The sequence below is a fragment of the Neopelma chrysocephalum genome, unplaced genomic scaffold, assembly GCF_003984885.1.
Source record: "Neopelma chrysocephalum unplaced genomic scaffold, ASM398488v2 Primary Assembly neopelma1_97495, whole genome shotgun sequence".
Lineage (NCBI taxonomy): Eukaryota > Metazoa > Chordata > Aves > Passeriformes > Pipridae > Neopelma > Neopelma chrysocephalum.
The window spans coordinates 1-2545 of NW_020926137.1; the positions used below are offsets into that span (position 1 = coordinate 1).

Sequence of the window (2545 nt, forward strand, 5' to 3'; positions counted from 1 at the left end):
GGCAAAAAGGGCCGTCGTTCGCGGGCCAGCGCGCCGGCCGGGGTCCAAAATCGGATACGGTTGAGCATTCCTCCAAGACCGGAGGCGCCGGGGCCGAGAGCCCCGTCTGCGCGCGTAAAGCCGAGCGAGGCGCACAAAGGGCAGGCGAGAGCCGGAGGGTCAGGTCCCTCCTTCTGGGCAAAAAGGGCTGTCGTTCGCGGGCAGGCGCCTTGGGCGGCCCGGGGCTGGCCGAGGTCCAAAATCAGATACGTTCAAGGATTCCTCCAAGACCGGAGGCGCCGGGGCCGGGAGCCCCTTCTGCGCGTGTAGAGCCTAGCGAGGCGCACGAAGGGCAGGCGAGAGCTGGAGGGTCAGGCCCCTCCTTCTGGGCAAAAAAGCCGTCGTAATTCGCGGGCAGGCGTCCTGGCCTCCCAGGGCTGCCTGAGGTCCAAAATCGGATACGGTCGAGGATTCCTCCCACACCGGAGGCACCGGGGCCAGGAACCCCATCTGCATGCGTAGAGCCGAGCGAGGCGCACAAAGGGCAGGCGAGAGCCGGAGGGTCAGGCTCCTCCTTCTGGGCAAAAAAGACCGTCATTTCCGGGCAGGCCCCTTTGGCAGCCTGGGGCTGGCCGAGGTCCGAAATCGGATACGGTCGAGGATTCCTCCCTGACCGGAAGTGCAGGGGCTGCGAGCCCTGGCTTGGCACGTAGAGCAGAGCAAGGCGCACAAAGGGCAGGCGAGAGCCGGAGTGTCAGACCCCAACTTCTGGGCAAAAAAGCTGTCGTTTGCGGGCAGATGTCTTGGGCGGGCCTGGGCTACCCGAGGTCCAAAATCGGATACGGTTGAGCATTCCTCCAAGACCAGAGGCGCCGGGGCCAAGAGCCCCGTCTGCGTGCGTAAAGCCGAGCGAGGCGCACAAAGGGCAGGTGAGAGTAAAAGTGTCAGGTCCCTCCTTCTGGGCAAAAAGGGCTGTCGTTCGCGGGCAGGCGCCTTGGGCGGCCCGGGGCTGGCCGAGGTCCAAAATCGGATACGTTCAAGGATTCCTCCCAGGTAGGAGGCGCCGGGGCCGGGAGCCCCTTCTGCGCGTGTAGAACCGAGCGAGGCGCACAAAGGGCAGGCGAGAGCCGGAGGGTCAGACCCCAACTACTGGGCAAAAAAGCCGTCGTTTGCGGGCAGACGTCTTGGGCGGGCCTGGGCTACCCGAGGTCCAAAATCGGATACGGTCGAGGATTCCTACCAGACCGGAGGCGAGGGGGCCGTGAGCCACATCTGCGCGCGTAGAACCGAGCGAGGTGCCCAAAGGGCAGGCGAGAGCTGGAGGGCCAGGCCCCTCCTTCTGGGCATAAAGGGCCATCGTTCGCGGGCAGGCGTCCTGGCCTCCCTGGGCTGCCTGAGGTCCAAAATCGGATAATGTCGAAAATTCCTCCCAGACCGGAGGCACCGGGGCCAGGAAGCCCCTTCTGCACGCGTAGAGCCGAGCGAGGCGCAAAAAGGGTAGGCCAGAGCCGGAGGGTCAGGCCCCTCCTTCTGGGAAAAAAGGGCCGTCGTTCGCGGTCTGGCGTGCCGGTCGGGGTCTAGAATCGGATACGGTCGAGGATTCCTCCCAGACCGGAGGCGAGGGATGCGGGAGCCCCAGCTGCGCGCGTAGAGCCGAGCGACGCGCACAAAGGGCAGGCGAGAGCCGGAGGGTCAGGCCCCTCCTTCTGGGCAAAAAGGGCCGTCGTTCGCGGGGCAGTGCGCCAGTCGTCCGGGGGCTATAATTGCATACGGTTGAGGATTCCTCCAAGACCGGAGGTGCCGGGACCGGGAGCCCCGTCTGCGTGCGTAGAGTCGAGCGAGGCGCAAAAAGAGCAGGCGAGATCCGGAGGGTCAGACCCCTCCTTCTGGGCAAAAAGGGCCGTCGTTCGCTGACCGGCGCGCCGACCAGTGTCCAAAATCAGATACGGTCGAGGATTCCCCCCAGACCGGAGGCGACGGGGCCGGGAACTCCGTCTGCAAGCGTAGAGCCGAGCGAGGCGCACAAAGGTCAGGCGAGAGCCGGAGGGTCAGGCTCCTCCTTCTGGGCAAAAAAGACCATCGTTTCCGGGCAGGCCCCTTTGGCAGCCCGGGGCTGGCTGAGGTCCAAAATCGCATACGGTCGAGGATTCCTCCCAGACCGGAGGTGCAGGGCCCGCGAGCCCCGGCTGGGCGCATAGAGCCAAGCGAGGCGCACAAAGGGCAGGCGAGAGCCAGAGGGTCAGGCCCCTCCTTCTGGGCAAAATGGGCCGTCATTCGCGGGCAGGCGTCCTGGCCTCCCTGGGCTGCCTGAAGGCCAAAATCGGATACGGTCGAGCAATCCTCCCAGACTGGAGGCCCCAGGTCGGGAGCCCCGTCTGCGCGCGTAGAGCCGAGCGAGGTGCACAAAGGGCAGGCGAGAGCCAGAGGGTCAGGCCCCTCCTTCTGGTCAAAAAGGACCGTCGTTCGCAGGCCAGCACGATGACCGGGGTCCAAACTCGGATACGATCGAGCATTCCTCCCAGACCAGAGGCGTCGGGGCCGGGAGCCCCGTCTGCGCGCGTAGAGC

At 65.8% G+C, this 2545-nt stretch overlaps 1 protein-coding gene across 1 annotated transcript in view; it reads left to right on the forward strand.

Moving 5' to 3' along the window:
- Nucleotides 1-1877: 1877 nt before the first annotated feature.
- Nucleotides 1878-2545, forward strand: part of LOC113961926 (basic proline-rich protein-like) — a gene marked incomplete at both ends in the record, with an annotated part of 4559 nt that continues 3891 nt past the window's right edge. Inside the window, one exon of the mRNA XM_027672633.1 lies at nucleotides 1878-1982. Within this exon, the coding sequence (XP_027528434.1) occupies nucleotides 1878-1982 (105 nt within the window). The remainder of the gene's footprint in view (nucleotides 1983-2545) is intronic.